Source organism: Elephas maximus, chromosome 3, assembly GCF_024166365.1.
Source record: "Elephas maximus indicus isolate mEleMax1 chromosome 3, mEleMax1 primary haplotype, whole genome shotgun sequence".
NCBI lineage: Eukaryota > Metazoa > Chordata > Mammalia > Proboscidea > Elephantidae > Elephas > Elephas maximus.
The window spans coordinates 85,284,035-85,302,509 of record NC_064821.1 but is presented as its reverse complement, the minus strand read 5'-3'; the positions used below and the strand labels follow the sequence as shown (position 1 = coordinate 85,302,509).

The 18,475-nt window shown below is 43.2% G+C and overlaps 1 protein-coding gene across 4 annotated transcripts; it reads right to left on the bottom strand.

Annotated features, from left to right (window-relative positions):
• Positions 1–825: 825 nt before the first annotated feature.
• On the bottom strand, positions 826–14,432 carry CFAP144 (cilia and flagella associated protein 144). 4 transcript variants are annotated; one of them, XM_049879002.1, is made up of 5 exons: positions 14,234–14,432; positions 12,234–12,293; positions 9,900–10,003; positions 8,409–8,486; positions 826–1,007 (listed from the first exon to the last, which is right to left on the bottom strand). In XM_049879002.1, exons 1-5 carry the CDS (start codon positions 14,364–14,366, stop codon positions 897–899), a joined length of 486 nt encoding a protein of 161 aa, XP_049734959.1. In that variant the 5' UTR covers positions 14,367–14,432; the 3' UTR covers positions 826–896. The 4 variants fall into 4 exon arrangements, with proteins under 4 accessions (XP_049734959.1, XP_049734962.1, XP_049734961.1 ...); XM_049879005.1 differs by lacking the exon at positions 8,409–8,486; XM_049879004.1 differs by lacking the exon at positions 12,234–12,293.
• Between the last annotated feature and the right edge of the window lie 4,043 nt (positions 14,433–18,475).

Sequence of the window (18,475 nt, the reverse complement as noted above, 5' to 3'; positions counted from 1 at the left end):
CAGAGATGCTTTGGAAGACAGACCTGGTGGTCTGCCTCACAACCCCCAAGAAGCAGTTCTATTATGCACGCATGGGGTCACCATGAGTCAGAATTGACTCGACAGCAACAAACAACAAAGCTGATAGTATGTGAGGGTCTTTTCTTTGGAGCTGTTTAGTTTTTCTAAACAGGAACTCTCCAGCTTCAAACCTCAGGTAAAAATGCAGTATATATGTGGGTGGGCAACCTTCCTTTTGCAGATTTTCGTTGATTGTTTTCAGCCCCAAACCTCACTCCTGCCATGTGTTTTACTTAGTGTTGCTGTACCATATGCCTCTCCATTTCTCCTAGAATAAACCTTCAGCCTCCCGCCTGGGAGAGATGCTGTATGCTTGGTTGTGTGTGTGTTAAGTGGGATTACCTGCAGACTCCCTAGCAATGCCCATGGTCAGTTCTCTTCTTCACCCCACTTGGTCTCAAGAGTCCTGAACCTCTCTCCTGGGTTCATGGGCTCTATGTTTGCACGTGTCACCTCCTGCATGCATTCTGTGGTTTCCTCCACCCTCCTCTATCAGCTTTCCATCTTCTAAATATGACTTAAGCTTTCTTGCTAATGTTTCTCCCATTTTCTCTGTAGTTGTGGGTTCAAACCTTTTTTTTAATACGTTTATTGTCCTTTATTGGTGTCTGGGAAGGCAAAGGAGGTAATGGTATGCACTTAGTCTGCCATCTTTAGCTGGAAGCCTCTCACTGGCTTATAAGGGTAAGGATTTGAATCAATAGACTTGGGCAAAAATGAGAGAAGCAAGAGACTGAGAATAGGAAAAGTCAGACTTGAGTTTTAAAGTAATATTTATTGATCTGGCAGTACCACTCTGGGCATGAAATACAGGGACTGACACCACTGATGGAATGCTACTTGCGGCTATTGTCTTCTCCCAAGCTCCACAGTTTTGCCTTGTATAAGGTGATGTCATTGTAGACCCTGAAGTGGTTCAGCCTGCGGTCATCACGCTCTGGGTTGACCTACAGGAGAATGCAAGAATCAGAAAGAGGCCTGTGGGGAAGGAGGAAGACCTGGCCTTGGAGTCAGATGGACCTGGGATTAAATCAGGCCTCGCTCTCCTGACATATGGCCGCAGGCATATTACCTTTTCTTAACCTCTGATTCATGAAATGGAGTTGGCAATATTTAGATCAAAAGAGTTGTGAGGATTGAATGAGAACAACCTAGGCAAAGTACCTTCCCCAGGGCCTGGCACGTAATAGCTGCACTTTCCTTTCCCACCGTCTATGGATTCTTTCCTCCCTACCAGAACAAGTTCCATGAACGTAAAACCAGTTGCCATGGAGTCAATTCCAACTCATGGTGACCATATGTGTGTCAGCATAGAACTGTGCTCCACAGGGTTTCCAATGGCTGATTTTTTAGAAGTAGATTGCCAGACTTTCTTCCAAGGCACCTCTGAGTGGACTCAAACCTCCAACCTGTTGGTTAGCAGCCGAGCACATTAACCATTTGCACCAACCATGGACTTCCACAAAGGTAGGTGCTCTGCTTTAGTCACTGCTGTATCCTCAGCACCTAGAACAGTATCCAGAACATAGTAGGTACTCAATATATATTTGTCAAATGAAAGAATTAATGTTGTTGAAATAGCTACACAGAGGATTGAGTAAAAGTGGATACTCTGACACATAAATCATCTAGAAGCTACACTGTACAATAAACTTAAAGGATATACTTTCAGCCAATGTTCGTAGGAAACAAGAGGCTAGGAGGTATCCATTGAGTGTGGCTTCTCCAGTGTCCCAATATTGGGATTGAGGGTGATGGTACTCTGCCTATTTGGGGTGAGGTTTTGCCAGGGACTAGAGAGGCCCAGGCTGGGAATGATCAAGCCTCTTCTGCCCCAAACCACATTACTCTGAAACTTTGGCTTAATTGCCTTTTATGCTTGCACAACACCTGAGTCTAACATTTTTTGGTATGCTTTCTTACTTTGCCACCAGTACCATCTGATGGTGCTGCTTGTAATGATGAGCCAACCAGTCAGTTTGCCATTGAATGAATTCCGACTCATGGTGACCCCATGTGTGTCCAAGTAGAACTGTACTCCATAAGATTTTCAATGGCTGATTTTTTAGAAGTAGATCAAAAACAGGCCTTTCTTCCAAGGCACCTCTGGGTGGTCTTGAACCTCCTTTCAGTTAGCAGCTGAGTGCGTTAACCATTTTGCACTATCCTGCAGGCATGGTGTATTTGCAGACCCTTTTTAATTCTATAGCAATGACTGGCCTGTAGGCTTATGCAGTTGGTTATCTGCAAGGTCCAGGAGGGTAAGAGCAGGGCAGGCCCAGCTGGGCTGACTCTACTTGTCCTTCCTGTCATGCCATTGTCAGCCTGCCACGAGGGGTGCTGGAGGGTCAAAGATGCAACATTTCCACATGCATACTTTGTACCTTTGTACCTGTGGGAGCCAGGCCTCTACTCTTTAGGGAAATGAATAATTAGTTCAATTACTTGTGCTTTGTAATATTTTTCTAAGTTGCTCAGTTATCTAACTTGGATGATTTCTGTCTTCACCCCAACCTTTCTTTCATCACAACCCTTCTTCTCCCTTCCCTTATTCACTATAGGCTACGGCCTTGTGGTGCAGTGGCCTTTCTAGCCATGGTCTTATAACTCTTACAAAATGATTGACTGGAACTATGCAAATAAGGTGCATAAAACTGTTGCAGGGATCAGTTTGCTATGCAAACAAGGTGACTGTGACCTACCAAGGGGATTGGTCAGTTTTGCCATCCTGCTAGGCTTATAAGGGCTGATCCCACAAAGGTTGGGGGGACCTCACTACCAACAAGAACAGCTGAGAGCAGAGTGCATCCTTTGGACCCAGAGTCCCTGTGCTGAGAACCTTCTAGACCCAGAAGAAAGAGTGAAGTCTGAAGATGGTGAGAGACAGCAGCAGTAGGCTTCTATGGCCTACAGAATGAGAGCTGAGCATCTTTGGGCAGGAGGCTTGCTGGTGGAGCTAAAAAGCTTGCTCAGGTAGGGCAGATGCCTGAGTGTGCCCCATGCAGGGGTTGCCTCAGAGGATCCTGTGCAGGGGTCTTCCTACAGCAGGGCAGAGCTAGACACCTCTGGGTAGAAGGCTAGCCAGTAGAGCTAAAAGAGTTGTAACACTTGCTTGTGCAGGGCAAGAGAGGCCTGAAAGTGCCCTGGCAGGGGTTGCACACCTCCCCCTCCCCAGGCAGCAGGGGCTTGGGTAGCGTGGCTGGAGCTGGCAGTAGAAGTTTAGAAGGGCCCAGTGGCACAGACTTAGGAGGTCCCGTGCAGGGGTCTTACAGCCATTGAGGCCCAGCAGCTCCCAGTGAGGCCCAGTGGCAGAGCTGAAGCCTCAAGCAGCGTGGTGGCAGCCAGAGGCAGTGGTGACTTGAACAGAGCATCTGACATCTGACCGAACCACAATGTGTCTGCCCGGTGACAAAAGAATGGAAGTGGGTAATTAGGGGAAGGGTAAGCGGTTCTCCATCTGGCAAGGATCATGTGTATAGTCACCATTTATGTTGGTGAAAAAAGGTATTTTCGATGAAGAAGTCATTGGTCTTGCAAAATTCTATCATTCTATCTCTGGCGTTGTTTCTATCACCAAAGCCATATTTTCCAACTACCGATCCTTCTTTGTTTCCAACTTTTGCGTTCCAATCACCAGTAACTATCAATGCATCCTGATTGCATGTTCAATCAATTTCAGACTGCAGAAGCTGATAAAAATCTTCAATTTCTTCATCTTTGGCCTTACTGGTTGATGCGTAAATTTGAATATTAGTCGTATTAACTGGTCTTCCTTGTATGCGTACAGATATTATCCTATCACTGACGTGTTGTACTTCAGGATAGATCTTGAAATGTTTTTTTTTTTTGATGATGAACGCAACACCATTCCTTTTCAAGTTGTCATTCCCAGCATAGTAGACTATATGATTGTCTTATTTAAAATGGCCAATACCAGTCTATTTCAGCTCACTAATGCCTGGGATATCGATGTTTATGTGTTCCATTTCATTTTTGATGATTTCCAGTTTAAAGTGTTGAAAAGCAAAGATGCCACCTTGAAGACTAAGGTGCACCTGACCCAAGCCATGGTATTTTCAGTTGCATCATATGCATGTGAAAGCTGGCCAATGAATAAAGAAGACCAAATAAGAACTGACACCTTTGAATTGTGGTGCTGGCAAAAGATATTGAATATACCATGGACTGCCAAAAGAATGAACAAATCTGTCTTGGAAGAAGTACAACCAGAATGCTCCTTAGAAGCAAGGATGGCAAGACTGAATCTTACATACCTTGGACATATTATCAGGAGGGATCAGTCCCTGGTGAAGGACATCATGCTTGGTAAAGTACAGGGTCAGCGGAAAAGAGGAAGACCCTCAGGGAAATGGATTGACACAGTGGCTGCAGCAATGGGCTCAAGCATAACAACGATTGTAAGGATGGTGCAGGACCAGGCAGTGTTTCGTTTTGTGGTACATGGGGTTGTTATGAGTCAGAACTGACTCGATGGCACTTAACAACAAAAACAACTAGTGGTTTTCATGTGTCTGTCAGTTTGTCATACTGTGGTGGCTTGCATGCTGCTATGATACTGGAAGCTTTGCTACCAATATTTCAAATGCCAGCAGAGTCACCCTTGGTGGGCAGGTTTCAGCAGAGTTTTCAGACTAAGACAGACTAGGAAGAAGGATCTGGCAGTCTACTTCCGAAAAAATTGGCCAGTGAAAACCTTGTAAATAGCAGTGGGACATTGTCTGATACAGTGCTGGAAGATGAGCCCCTCAGGTTGGAAGGCACACAAAATATGACTGCGGAAGAGCTGCCTCCTTAAGGTAGAGTCGACCTTAATGATTTGGATAGAGTCAAGCTTTTGGGACCTTCACTCGCTGATGTGGCATGACTCAAAATGAGAAGAAACAGCTGCAAACATCCATTAATAATAGGAATGTGGAATGTATGGAGTATGAATCTAGGAAAATTGGAAATCATAAAAAATGAAATGGAATGCATAAAGATCAATATCGTAGGCATTAGTGAGCTGAAATGGACTGGTCATTGGCCATTCTACCAGACAATCATTTGGTCTACTATGCCAGGAATGACAAATTGAAGGAGAATGGTGTTGTGTTCCTTGTCAAAAAGAACATTTCAAGATCTATCCTGAAGTACAACGCTGTCAGTGATAGGATAATATCCATACACCTAAAAGGAAGACTAGTTAATATGACTATCATTCAAATTTACGCATCAACCACTAAGGCCAAAGATGAAGAAACTGAAGATTTTTACCAACTTTAAAGTCTGAAATTGATCAAACATGTAATTAAAATGCAATGATAATTACTGGTGATTGGAATTTGAAAGTTGGAAATGAATAAGGATTGGTAGTTGGATAATATGGCCTTGGTGATAGAAATGATGCCATTAATTGCTCATACTCAAGTTCAAGTTGAAGCTGAAGAAAATTAAAACAAGTCCACAAGAGCCAAAATATGACCTTGATTATGTCTCACCTGAATTCGGAGACCATCTGAAGAATAAATTTGATGCACTGAATACTAATGACTGAAGACCAAATGAGCTGTGGGAGGACATCAAGGACATCATACCTGAAGAAAGCAAGAGGTCATTAAAAAGACAGGAAGGAAGGAAAAGACCAAAATGCCTGTCGGAAGAGACTCTGAAACTTGCTCTAGAACGTAAAGTAGCTAAAACGAATGGAAGAAATGATGAAGTAAAAGAGCTGAACGGATTTCAAAGGGTGGCTTGAGAAGACAATGTCAAATATTATAATGAAATGTGCAAAGATCTGGAGTTAGAAAACCAAAAGGGAAGAGCACGCCCAACATTTTTCAGGCTGAAAGAGCTGAAGAAAAAAATTAGAGGCTCAAGCTGCAATTTTGAAGGATTCTATGGGCAAAATATTGAATGATGCAGGAAGCATCAAAAGAAGATGGAGGGCATACACAGAATCACTGTACCAAAAAGAATTGGTTGATGTTTAACCATTTCAGGTGGCAGCATACGATCAAGAACCAATGTTACTGAAGGAATACATCCAAGCTGCACTGAAGGCATAGGCGAAAAACAAGGCTCCAGGAATTGAAGGAACACCAATTGAGATGTTTCAACAAATGGATGGAGTGCTGGAGGTACTCACTTGTCTATGCCAAGAAATTTGGAAAACAGCTACCTGGCCGACCGACTGGAAGAGATCCATATTTGTCCCCATTCCAAAGAGAAGTGATCTGACAGAATGTGGAAATTATTGAACAATATCATTAATATCACACACAAGCAAAATTTTGCAGAAGATCATTCAAAAGCAGTTGCAGCAGTACATCTACAGGGAACTGCCAGAAATTCAAGCTGGATTCAGAAGAGGATGTGAAATGAGGTATATCATTGCTGATGTCAGATGGATCTTGGCTGAAAGGAGAATACCAGAAGTATGTTTTACCTGTGTTTTATTGACTATGCAAAGGCATTCGACTGTGTGGATCACAACATGGCAAAGAATGGGAATTACAGAATGCTTAATTGTGCTCATGTGGGAACTGTACACAGATCAAGAGGTGGTTGTTCGAACAGAACAAGGGAATATTGCATGGTTTAAAATCAAGAAAAGTATGTGTCATGGTTGCGTTGTTTCACCATGTTTATTCAATCTGTATGGAGAGCAAAAAATCTGAGCAACTGCACTACATGACGAAGAATGTGGCATCAGGTTTGGTGGAAGACTCATTAACAACCTGCATTATGCAGATGACACAATCTTGCTTGCTGAAAGCAAAGAGGACTTGAAGCACTAACTGACAAAGATCAAGGACTACGGCCTTCAGTATGGATTACACTTCGACATAAAAAAAAAAAATCCTCACAACTGGACCAATAAGCAACATTATGATAAATGGAGAAAAGATTGACATTGTCAAGGATTTCATTTTACTTGGATTCACAATCAACATGCATGGAAGCAGCAGTCAAGAAATCAAAAGATGCATTGCATTGGGCAAATCTGCTGCAAAGGACCTCTTTAAAGTGTTGGAAAGCAAAGATGTCACCTTGAAGACTAAGGTGTGCCTGACCCAAGCCACGGTATTTTCAATTGCATTATATGCATGTGAAAGCTGGATAATGAATAAGGAAGACCAAAGAAGAATTGACGTCTTTGAATTGTGGTGTTGGCGAAGAATATTAAATATACCACGGACTGCCAAAAACACAAACAAATCTGTCTTGGAAGAAGTCCCAACCAAACCAAACCCAGTGCTGTCAAGTTGATTCTGACTCTTAGCAAGCCTATAGGACAGAGTAGAACTGCCCCAAAGAGTTTCCAAGAAGCTCCTGGCGGATTTGAACTGCCAACCTTTTGATTAGCAGCCATAGCACTTAACCACTACGCCACCAGGGTTTCCCTTGGAAGAAGTGTACGACCTGTTAAACGCTGTAACAGCAGGAGGCACACGGTGCTGCAGAAGCAAAAGGATGGAGAACCCAGCCCTGCCTGGCAGAGAGTGGGTAGCTGAAGTCCCTTAATGGGACTTTATGGAAGAGATGACTCCTAAGCTGGGTCTGGCAAATGAGTAAATGTTTCACCAATGAATAATCGTTGTTGTTAGTTGCTGCTGAGTGAATTCTGACTCGTGGAGACCCCATGTATGTAGAACTGAACTGCTCCATAGGGTTTTCAAGGACCTTTCAGAAGTAGATTGTCAGGCCTGTTTCTGAGGCACCTCTGGCTGAGTTCGATCCTCCAACAGACTAATAGTCGCTAAAAAAAAATGGGCTGGGAATTAGAAGGTGGACTGAAGGAGCGGTAAATGTAAAGACACAAGGTGTGCAAGATTTTGGTACCTTTGAAGTAATGAAAGAAGTTCAGATATAGCTGAGAACAGTGTCTCTAACTTCACACCATGCACAAAATATACTAGATGGATTAAAAGCCAAAAGAAAAACAGAAGAAAATTCTTAAGGAAAAATATACAATAGTTGTTTTGTAACTGTGGGTGTTGAAGATTTTCCTAAACAAGGCACAAAATCCAGAAACTATAATGGAAAAGATTGGAATATTTGACTACAGACAGTCCCCAGGTTATGAAGGAGGTCTGTTCCTAAGCCTCTTTAAGTCCAATTTGTAGTAAGTTGGAACAGGTACCTGCAGTTCTTATTTAGCATCAGTTTGTCAAATGACTGTCATATATATGTGTGTGTATATATATTTATATATATACACATATATGCATACATATATACGTGTGTGTGTATATATATGTATATATAGTATAGATACTTTTTTATGCATATGAATACAACCAGAATGCTCCTTAGGAGCAAGGATGGTGAGACAACATCTTACATACCTCGGACATGTTATCAGGAGGAATCAGTCTCTGGAGAAGGACTTGGTAAAGTAGAGGGTCGGGGAAGAAGAGGAAGACCTGGACGAGAAGGATTGACACAGTGGCTGCAACAATGGGCTCAAGCATAACAATGATTGTGAGCATAGCGCAGGACCAGGCAGTGTCTAGTTCTGTAGTCTTAGGGTCGCTTTGATTTGGAACCTACTAGATGGCACTTAACAACAACATGCATATGAAATACTTAAGAAACACTTCCAGGCCATGCAAATTTTTCATCATCATCACAAAGTAGCACGTGCATTTATTAAGAACCATTGCATTTAACTCAAATTTTTAATATAATAGGCTTTATGGCAGTCCGTTCTTAAGTACAAGTTGTCTGTATGTTGGAGGTCCGTAAGTCTTAACCCGGGGATTGTCTGTACTTAAAAATTAAAACCTTCTAGGTGATAAAAGACATAAGCAGAGTTAAAAGGCAAATGTGGCAAAACTTCAAGCTGTCTATTCAAAATTCTGCATTTTCGTTCTTTCTTAGAAACAGGCCCAAAACCAAACCCATTGCTGTTGAGTTGATTCTGACTCATGACAACCCCATGTGTTACAGAGTGGAAATGCTCCATAGGGGTTTCTTGGCTCTAATCTTATGGAAGCAGGTTGCTGAGCCTTTTCTTGCACGTTACCACTGGGTGGGTTCAAACCGCCAACCTGTAGGTTAGCAGCTGAGCTAACTGTTCTGCTACCCACAGCCCATTAATAACAGAAGCCCTATTTTAATTAGAGTAACAATGGGCTAAATACTACATTTCCCAGGCTCCCTTGCAGCTAACTGTACTTCCAATCAAATGAAGTGAGTCATGTTACTGACATTCCCATTTTATAGATGAGGGAACAGACCTTAGAGATGTTAAGTGACATGCCCAAGACCTACTAATAACTGGTAGAGCAAACTCAGGCAGTCTGTTATCAGCAACCTTTATTTAATCAATACACAGTATTTGGAGTCACTGGGTGGTCCAAACGATTAACATGCTAGGCTGCTAACCAAAAGGTTGGAGGTTCAAGTCTACCCAGAGGCACCTCAGAAGAAAAGCCTGGTGAGCTGCTTTTGAAAAATCAGCCATTGAAAACCCTATGGAGCACAGTTCTACTCTGACACACATGGGGTTTCCATGAATTGGACTAGACTCAACAACAACTGGTTTTGGTTTATCCAGTATTTACTATGTACCAGGTAGTATTCTAAGTGCTTTACAAATATTACTTCCTTTAATCCTTACGACAAGCTTATGAAACAGATACTGTAATATCCTCATTTTACAATGAGGAAACTGAGTTATGAGAGAATTTAGTAACTTACCTAAGGTCGCACAGCTAAGTGGTAACCAGAATTCAAGCCCAGGCAGTCTGGCTCCATACTGTGTTCTCTTAGCCACCACCTACACGACCTCTGTGCTTCTGAGTGTTTATACTAAGTGAAGGAGCCATGCTTACCAAGGGCTCTGAGTCCCATCCAATTTCCTGGCTTTCAGTCTGTGTCTCTGGGTATTTCTTCCTCGGTCCCTGGGCAGCATGGTGAATGAGATTCAGAAATCTGGCTGAGAAATAGATGAGGCTGGGGTTATAAATGAGTCAGGCTTGGGACCAATTGTGTTCCTGTGCCCTTTCCTCTGGCCACATTGCTCCTTAGAGTCAGAGCACCCCCCGGCTCACAGGCTTGCCTAGGCCTCTAGATCGGGATGTCTGGTTCCTTCATTTGTCTTTCAACAAATATTTCTTGGGCATGAATTCTGTAGTGGGCATAGTTCTGGGTCCTGGGAGTAGAGCACTGAGTGAGATAGACACGGTCCCTGCTCTGCTGGAGCCCATAGTCTAGGGGGGAGACAAAAGATGCAATATACAGATAAACCTGATAGTTCCAGACAACTATATGTGCTGTGAAGAAAGGCGTAGTTGAAGGTGCATGTGAAGGTGGGGCAGCGCTTTAGATGGGTGGTAGAATAAGCCTCTCTGGAGGCCAAGGAGGAGCCAGCCCTGGGAGGAAGCAGGAGACCACTGCAGGCAGCAAGAACAAAGGCCCTGAGGCGTGAGCAACCTTGGCCATTGTGGCTGAGGCAGAGAGTGAGGAGGATGGCAGTAAGAAGTGAGCTGAAATCTTTCCATATTGAAATAAGTACGGCTGTGGACACTGGATATTTTTGTAACTCCACAGTTTTAAAAACTTCAGAATATCTTCAGTTTCTACCCTATTAAGTCTCAGTTTGAGACAGGAAGTTTGGATGCAAAGAAAAGAACCTGGGCTTTAGAGTCGGGCAATCCTGGCCATGCCGCATTAACTTGTCAAGTTGTTTAACTTCTCTGGGCCACGCTTTGCCTGTCTGTAAAATGGGAGGAAAATATGTATCTCAGCAAAATGACTATGGGAACGCAGTGAAGGAATGTGAATAAAGGGCCTAGCATTGGGTCAGGCATATCCTTGATATAAGGCAGGTAGTAATACCTGGCTTTCAATACCCTCACCACTTGTCATTTTCCTTATTGCCCCAAGTTGGTAATGTGCATCTTTACTCTAGCTAGGCTGGTCTCCTCAAACATACAACAATCTTACTTCCTTTGATTATGCTCTTCCTATTGGTTTATTTAGTCCCTGGGTGATGCAGATGGTTAAGCACTTGACTACTGGCTGAAAGGTTGGCAGTTTGAAGCCACCCAGAGATGCCTTGGAGGACAGGCCTGGTGGTAGGCTTCCTAAAGGCCTTTCCTTGCTCTGTGCACATGCAGTCACCATGAGTCAGAATTGACTTGAAAGCAACTAACAACTTGGTTTATTTACATGTCTGTCTCTTTTACTACGCTACGAGATCCCCCACTCCCTTCCTCTACTTCCCACTCCATCCTCCTGTATAAATCCCACATCCTCCCTCCATCAAATTCTACTCTAGGACGGTAGAGAGGAGGGAAGAGGGCTTTCCACGAAGGATCTGGCTTTCCAGCAGATATCTCTGTTCCCTCATTCCCAAACATGGCCACCTCTCCACCTGTATACTGTGGCCATGCCAAACTGCTTCCAGTTCTCAGACCACGCTAGCACCTCTCACTTCTGTGTCTTTCCATATACTCAGGATGTCCTTCCACAGTCCTCTCCAATTCAGATATTCCACCTCATCCTGTTATCGCCTCTTCTAAGACCTCCCAGAACTCTACCATCTGTCTTAGGAACCTGTTTTCAGTGCTGTTGCCACACCAATCCCACTCTCTCTATTAGTCTATTTACTTGTTTGTTTCCTTCACTCTGCTGTGGGATTCTCACCTCCAGCCCCCATCATAGTGACTATGACAGGGTAATACTGAAAATCATAATAATAACTAACATTTTTTGAGCACCATGTACCAGGTAGTGTACTAAGCACTTGTATTATTTCATTTAATCCTCACAACAGCCCTAAGAGATAGCTTAGAGAGGTTAAATGACTTGTCCAAAGTCACATAGTTAATGAATGGCCGAGCAAGCATTTAAACTCAGTTAGTATTTTTTTTGGTTTAGTATGACTCTAGGACCTATCATTATATTCATTAAACTCTTGGTTATGAAGGAATACACTGTTGAGGCCATTAGGAACATTTTTGCTGGTTTGACAGTTAATAAATTGGAGTTATAGTTGACTATGTCAATCTCTTGCAAGCTTGGTTAGTATGAGCCCAGTTCTCAGATAATCAAAGCAGAGGACTCTGATGCTTGCCCCAAGGTAGCACTACCCTGAGGGGCTCTCCATCCAGCCTGCCTCTTTATGCTGTATCTCAAAGGTATTTTCAAACCCCAAGGCTTACCATCTGCAGGTTCCTCCAGGTTATCGTGCCAAGACATGGGCTTTCTGGTGATTGTGTGAACTAGAGAAAAACAACATTACAGGTTCACATTAAAAACCTAACTCCCTGCCCTCTCTAAGACCCACCTGAGGCCGGGAACCCATGTAGCACTTACTGAGTACCCACCACATATCAGGTATTGTGCTTGGCACTAGGGAACAAAGTCAAATGAGGGAGGCCGGCAATGAGCTCACAGTCTAGAATGGCGCTGTCCTGTGTGTGGTTACCAGCCACTTTTGGCTATTTGAACTTAAATAATTAAAATTAAATACAATTAAAACTTCAGTTCATCAGTCACACTAGCTACATTTCAAGTACTCAATAGCCACAGTTTGGGGCAGCAGAGATATAGAACATTTTCATCCTTGCGGAACATTCCACAGGACAGCACTGGTCTCAAGGGAGGGCAGACATGCCAGACAATCTAATGAGGTCAGTCAGAGAGTGATGTATATCCAGGAGGCTATGCGATCACAGAGGAACCGCATCCACATTCATTCACTCACTCTGTCATTCAGCTCGTAATTACTGGTGCACTGGAGACACAGCCATGAACTTCAGAGAAGGTTCGTAAACTTACTGAGCCCCCATTTTATTTGTGGTGACAGACAATAAGCCAACATATAATGTTTGGCAAATATAAGTGGATGAAGAAGAATCAAGAAGAACAAGTGGATAGAGAGTTGATGGTGGGGCAGGGTGTGGATGATGTATCACTAAGGAGATACATTTGAGTCCTGAATAAAGTGAGGGAATGAGCTGTGTGAGTATCTGTGGGAGGAAATGAAAGTAAGCCTGACGAGTTTTAGCAACATCAAGAGGACCAGAGTGGCTCAAGCAGTGTAAAGTAGGTGGAGTGTAGTAAGAAATGACCAGAGGCTAATAGAAACCAGTGTTTCCAAGGAGACCAGTCTCGAGTCAGACTAATTCAGGCCGGACTTACTGATGAGGGCCTGATGGGCTGTGGGAGTCAGGATGGAGAAAGAGGCAGATTCGAGGGCTATTTAGAGGATGGACATAAAACGTCTTGGTGAGTAGACATCGAGATCCCTTCACATGCGTGGTGGTGTCTTTCATTGAGGTAGGAACATGGAAAGGGCCAGGCGAGAGAGATGTCAAGGAACAAACAAGATTTGGTGACTACTTAGATGTGTGGGTTGAGAGGAAGAGAATCATCAAGGATGACTCCTAGGCTTCTAACTTGGGAGAGTGAGTGGTTGTGGTGACTTTTACTGAGACAGGATATTTTAGAGTAGAGCAGGTGGGAGGGAGGATGGGAAATGAATCTAGTTTTCAAACTAGTGAATGGGAGGTACCTGTGGGTTGTCACAGGAGATGCTACTGGGAAGTGGTTGGATGTGTGAGTTTTGAGTTCCATTTGAGACTCAGTGGCATTTAAGGTGAGTACATGTTACACAACCAGATGAAACCAAGGAGTGTGCAAAGTGAGAAAAGTGGTAGGTATGGCCATTTTATCAGGGGGTACGGCTGAGCTTTCTGAAGGTCTAAGACTATTAAAACAAAACAAAAGAAAATCAAACCCGTTGCTGTCTAGTCAATTAAGACAATATTGGAAGCTTAAAAAAAAATAAACAAAAAACCCAAAACAACAATACGCTCCCTGCAAAATATAAATTATTTCAAAAGCAAAATTGTAAAAAGACTTTCAACTTTTTTACAACAAAAATATTTAATCGTGACCTGCGTGCATTTTAATATATTTAATATATTTGCTGTGAAGTGTGGCGAGGCCATAGTTCCCGAAGCCTAAGAGGGTCTTGAAATGGCAGGAGCTGAAGAGTGACCTGAGTGCGCGATGGTGGGGAGGGGTGTTCAGAGAAGGCGTCTCCTTTGCTTCCGCCCGCACCCTCACCCCATCCCCAGACCGCTCCTTCTTCCCAGAGGCTCCCTTCCTCCTCTCCCCCCCACCCCCCCGCCTTCATTCCGCCCGCGCCCCTCACCCTTGCGGAGGGGATTCACGTGATACTCCGTGTAGAGTTTCTGGGTTCGTAACTCTTTGAGGTACAATTCCCGCAAAATCTGGTTGTGATGAACCTCATCCAGAACCACCTTCTCCCTCTGGCGTCCTGCCATGGTTTTGGCCCCGCTTAGTCTCGCTCTCTCTCACCACCCTCAGGCGGATCGCCTAGTCCCTGACCTCCAGCGGTCTCCAGGTAACCGCGTCCCACGTTGTCTCCAGGCAACAGCGTCCTACACGACCCTCCTCCAGACCGCGGCTCCTCCGGGTCGGCTCTGTCCCGCCCTTCCCCACCTCCATAGTCTTATTTCGCGCCTCCCTCTTCCGACTCCCGACCCACCCTCTCCAGCTTCTCAGGACCTAGCCTAGTTACTAGAACCCGCCCTGGATACTGCCACAAAAGGACTCACTGTCAAGTGACAGATACAAGAGATAATGGAGTTATGATTGGACCTCACCGTGGCCAGTCATTTCCCAAAAAAGATTTTGGAAGGAGTTAGACACTTCTCCCCCGTTAAAGCAGATGTCCAGATTCAAAAACATTTATGTCTATCCCACACAGAAGCAGAGATTTCATACCTGAGAAGACATCCTGACCGGAAACCAATATCATAATCGAGGCAGAATGTTGTTAGGTGCCAGCCAGTCTGAAGGAAACACTGCCCCGTCCTGCATCATCCTCACAATGGTTGTAATGCTTGAGCCCATTGTTGCAGACACTGTGTCAATCCATCTGGTTGAGGGTCTTCCTCGTTTTTGCTGACCCTCAACTTTATGGCAAAACCCTAGTGGTATAGTGGTTAAGAGCTATGTTTGCGAACCAAAAGGTCAGCAGTTCGAATCCACCAGCCTTTCCTTGGAAACTCTATGGGGCAGTCCTACTCTGTCCTATAGGGTTGCTGTGAGTCAGAATCTACTCAACATTGGGTGTTTACTTTATTGAGCATGATGTCCTTCTCCAGGGACTGATCCTTTCTGGTAACATGTCCAAAGTATGTGAGAGGAAGCCTCGTCATGCTTGCTTCTAATGAACATTCTGGCTGTATGTCTTCCAAGACAGATTTGTTTGTTCTTCTGGCAGTCCATGGTATATTCAATATTCTTCACCAACACCACAATTCAAAGGCATCGATTCTTCAATCTTCCTTATTCATTGCGTGGCTTCTACATGCACATGAAGCGACTGAAAATACCGTGGCTTCGGTCAGACCCATGTAGTCCCTAAAGTAACATCTTTTCTTTTTAACATATTGAAGAAGTCTTTTTCGGCAGGTTTACCCAGTCCAATGAGTCCTTTGATTTTTTGATCACTGCTTCCATGGGTGTTGATTGTGGATGCGAGTAAAATGAAATCCTGTACAAGGTCAATATTTTCTCTGTTTATCATGATGTTGCTTATTGGTCCAGTTGTAAGGATTTTTGTTTTCTTTATGTTGAGGTGCAATCCATATTGAAGGCTGTGGTCTTTGATCTTCATCAGTAAGTGCTTCAAGTCCTCTTCACTCAGCAAACAAGGTTGTGTCATCACCATAATGCAGGTTGTTAATGAGCCTTCCTCCAATCCTGGTGCTGTGTTCTTCTTCATATAGTTCAGCTTCTCGGATTATTTGCTCAGCATACAGACTGAATAAGTATGATGAAAAGATTATTAATGGTTGTTTGCAGCTGTTTGCTCTCATTTTGAGTTGTGCCACATCAGCAAATGAAGGCCCTGAAAGCTTAACTCCATTCACGTCATTAAGGTCGACTCTACTTTGAGGAGGCAGATCGTCCCTAGTCACGTTCTGAGTGCCTTACAACCTGAGGGGCTTATCTTCTGGCACTGTATCAGACAACGTTCCCCTGCTATTTATAAGGCTTTCACTGGCCAATTTTTTCAGTAGACTACCAAATTCTTCTTCCTAGTCTGTCTTAGTTTGGAAGCTGCACTGAAACTTGTCCACCAAGGGTGACCCTGCTGGTATTTGAAAAACCAGTGACAAAACTTCCAGAATCACAGCAACACACAAGCCACGACAGTATGGCAAACTGACAGACACGTGGTGATCCAGGGACTGATCTCTCTCGGTCACATGTCCAAAGTACTTGAGATGAAATATTCCCATCCTCGTTTCTAAGGAGCATTTTGGCTGTACTTCCAAGAAAAATTTGTTCGTTCTTCTGGCAGTCCATAGTATATTCAATGTTCTTCACCAACAAAGGCATCAGTTCTTCTTCAATCTTCCTTATTCATTGTCCAGTTTTCCCATGCATATGAAGTGATTGAAAATATCATGGCTTGGGTCAGGTGCACATTAGTCCTCAAAGTGACATCTTTGTTTTTGAACACTTTTGCAGCATATTTGCCCAATGGAATACTTCATTTCATCACCCGACTTCTGCTTCTACAAGTGCTGATTGTGGCTCCAAGTAAAATGAAATCCTTGACAACTTCAATATTTCTCTGTTTATCATGATGTTGCTTATTGGTTCAGTTGTGAGGATTTTTGTTTCCTTTATGTTGAGGTGTAATCCCTGCTTTGATCTTCATCAGCAAGTGCTTCAAGTCTTCTTCACTTTTCAGCAAGCATGGGTGTGTCATCTAAATGTCATGGGTTGTTAATGAGTTTTCCTTCAGTCTTGGTGCTACATTCTTCATATAGTCCAGCTTCTCAGATTATTTGCTTAGCATAAGTATGGTGGAAGGATACAACCCTGACACACACCTTTCCTGATTTTAAACCATGCAGTATCACCTTGTTCTTTTTGAACAACTGCCTCTTGGTCTATGTACAGGTTCGTCATGAGCACAATTAAGAGTTCTGGAATTCCCATTCTTTGCAATGTTATCCATAATTTGTTATGATTCACACAATCGAATGTCTTTGCATGGTCCATAAAACACAGGTTGACATCTTTCTGGCATCCTCTGCTTTCAGCCAAGATCAATCTGACATCAGCAATATCTCTCATTCTGAGTTCTCTGAATCTGGCTTAAATCTCTATCAGTTCCCTGTAGGTGTACTGCTGTAATCGTTTTTGAATTATCGTCAACAAAATCTTACTTGCATGTGCTATTAATGATATTGCTGAGTAACTTCTGCTTTCTGTTGGATCACTTTTCTTTGGAATGGGCACAAATATAGATGTCTTCCAGTTGGTTAGTGGGGTAGCTATCCTCCAAATTTTTTGGCATAGATGAGTGTGCACCTCCAGTGCTGCATCCATTTGTTGAAACATCTCAACTGGTATTCCATCAATTCCTGGAGCCTTGTTTTTTGCCTATGCCTTCAGTGCAATTTGGACCTCTTCCTTCAGGACCATCAGTTCTTGATCGTATGCTACCTCCTGAAATGGTTGAAAGTCGACCAATTCTTTTTGATACAGTGAGTCTGTGCATTCCTCCCATCTTCTTTTGATGCTTCCTTTGTTGTTTAATATTTCCTCCATGGAATCCTCAAAATTACAACTTCAGGCTTGAATTTTTGTTCAGTTCTTTCAGCTTGAGAAATACCAAGAGTGTTCTTCCCTTTTGGTTTTCTATTTTCAGGTCTTTGCACGTTTCATTATAATATTTTACTCTGTCTTCTTGAGCTGCCCTTTGAAGTCTTGTGTTCGGGTCTTTTACTTCATCATTTCTTCCTTTTGCTTTAGCTACTTGACGTTCAAGAGCAAGTTTCAGGGTCTCTTCTGACATCCATTTCAGCCTTTTCTTTCTTTCCTGTCTTTTTAATGACTTCTTGCTTTCTTCATGTACAACGTCCTTGATGTCATTCCACAATTCATCTGGTCTTCAGTCATTAGTGTTCAACGCATCAAACCTATACTTGAGTTGGTCTCTAAATTCAGGTGAATATACTCTAGGCCATAGATATATACTCTAGCTCTCATAGATTTGTTCCAATTTTCTTCAAATTCAACTTGAACTTGCATATGAGCTACTGATGGTCTGTTCCACAGTTGGCTCTTGGGCTTGTTCTGATGGATGATATTGAGCTTTTCCATCCTCTCTTTCCAAAGAGGTGGTTGATTTGATTCCTGTGTGTTCCATCTGGTGAGGTCCATGTATAGTTGCCGTTTATGGCGTTGAAAAAAGGTGTTTGCAATGAAGAAGTCGTTGGTCTTGCAAAATTCTATCGTGATCTCTGGCATAATTTCTATCACCAAGGCCATATTTTCCAACTACCGATTCTTCTTTGTTTTTAACTTTCACATTTCAATACCAGTAATTATCAGTGGATCTTGA